The sequence below is a fragment of the Pteropus vampyrus genome, unplaced genomic scaffold (genome assembly GCF_000151845.1).
Source record: "Pteropus vampyrus isolate Shadow unplaced genomic scaffold, Pvam_2.0 Scaffold90, whole genome shotgun sequence".
Classification (NCBI taxonomy): Eukaryota; Metazoa; Chordata; class Mammalia; order Chiroptera; family Pteropodidae; genus Pteropus; species Pteropus vampyrus.
This window is the reverse complement of record NW_011888871.1, coordinates 2947195-2948715: the sequence shown is the minus strand read 5'-3', so window position 1 is coordinate 2948715 and position 1521 is coordinate 2947195. Positions and strand designations below refer to the sequence as shown.

The 1521-nt window shown below is 56.0% G+C and overlaps 1 protein-coding gene across 1 annotated transcript in view; it reads right to left on the bottom strand.

The window, feature by feature from the left end:
• Nucleotides 1-1521, bottom strand: part of LOC105294626 (radial spoke head 10 homolog B) — a 32093-nt gene that overhangs the window by 26571 nt on the left and 4001 nt on the right. Inside the window, exon 4 of the mRNA XM_023532772.1 lies at nucleotides 869-1042. Coding sequence (XP_023388540.1) covers nucleotides 869-1042 — 174 coding nt within the window. The remainder of the gene's footprint in view (nucleotides 1-868; nucleotides 1043-1521) is intronic.

Below are 1521 nucleotides of genomic sequence, written 5' to 3'. Positions count from 1 at the left end.
AACGGTTGAATTTTTCTTATGATATTCTCGAAAAACATTGCCGAGCATTTTATCATCCCATACAAAAACTAAACGACAGTACCAAAAACAACCACGTTGCTTAAAAGGGAATTTAAAGAACCTGCATCGCCAGGAAAATGTAAAATGGTGCAGCCACTGTGGAAAAGAGTTTGACAGTTCTTCAAAGTGTTAACCGCGGAGTCACCATGTGACCCAGTGATCCCACTCCAAGGTACCCGCCCGAAAGAACCGAAGGACCTAGACGAGTCCTTGTCCACATTCGTAGCAGCACTAGTCACAGGCACCAAAGGATGGAAACAGCCCACACGCCCCACAACAGATAAACGTTGTTATTATGAATAACAATTATTATTCAGCCATAAAGAGGGATGACATGCCTCCAGCCTGGGCGGAAGAAGTGGGGGATGGGGAACCGTTTCCAGGACTAGTGGCGGCGGTCAGGGACGCGTCTCGGCGTCAGGGGGTCTCTCCACACGAAAGGTCGCCTCTTGTACGATTCGAGTCACGTGAAAGGTTCAGAATGGGTGAACCCGTGGAGACTCGCACAGACAGAAAGCAGGCGGGTGGGACTGGAAGGCGGGGGGTTGGGGCGGCGCCACCTCACGGTCATGGGTGCGGTTCATTCCGGAGCGCCGAAATGTTTGGGGGCCAGACAGAGCCGGTGTTTGTACGACACGGTGAATGTGCTAAATGCCGCTGACTTGCTTACGCTAGATGGTTAATATCATGGGATGTGGATTTCGCCTCGATAAACAAAACAGTGAATTTACGTCAACCGCCCGCACTTCCCGCCCTCCGTGACCGTCCGTTCCTTCCCAGCCGGCCGTCGCGTGGCTGCTTCACCCACCTTCCCGTGTCTCCTGCCATGGCACCAGTGGCCGATGTAGGACACGGGCTGCGTGCTGCACTTGAACATCCCGAATCCGTTCCTCAGGCCGTTTGTCACTTCCCCTTCGTAGGTGCTGCCGTCCAGCCACGTGTACACACCGTGGTTCATGGGGATGTTCTTCACGAATTCCCCCTAAGCCAAAATGGCCATTAGAGTGACAGAAAGGCAGCAGTGGAGAGACCCCCCGACGCCGAGACGCATCCCCGACTGCCACCACTAGTCCTGGAAACAGTTCCCCACCCCCCAGCGGCCACCCTCCCCCTTCCTTCTCTGCATGTCCCGTCCAACGCCTCCACTGGGGAGAAGTCGGGGCAGAAAGAAACACCTGGAAGGCTGTATGCAGACTGAGCACTGAGCAGCAAGCAGGTGACATGCTAAAGTGGTGGCTTCCCCTGCCCCGGCCTTGGGAACTCCGATCCTTGGAACTCCCTCCGAGGAGGCCAATTCCCTCGGCCAGGCTTAGTGACCGCTGGGTGCCCGAGTTCCTGCGTGGGGTTCATCAAGATGTCCTGTGGACATGTCAGTCAGTGGCCTGCCCCCCGGGCACCTTCCAGAAAATCCGCTGTGCTGAAGCCCAGGGCGCATGGGGCCCCCAAAGCTCAACGCCTCAC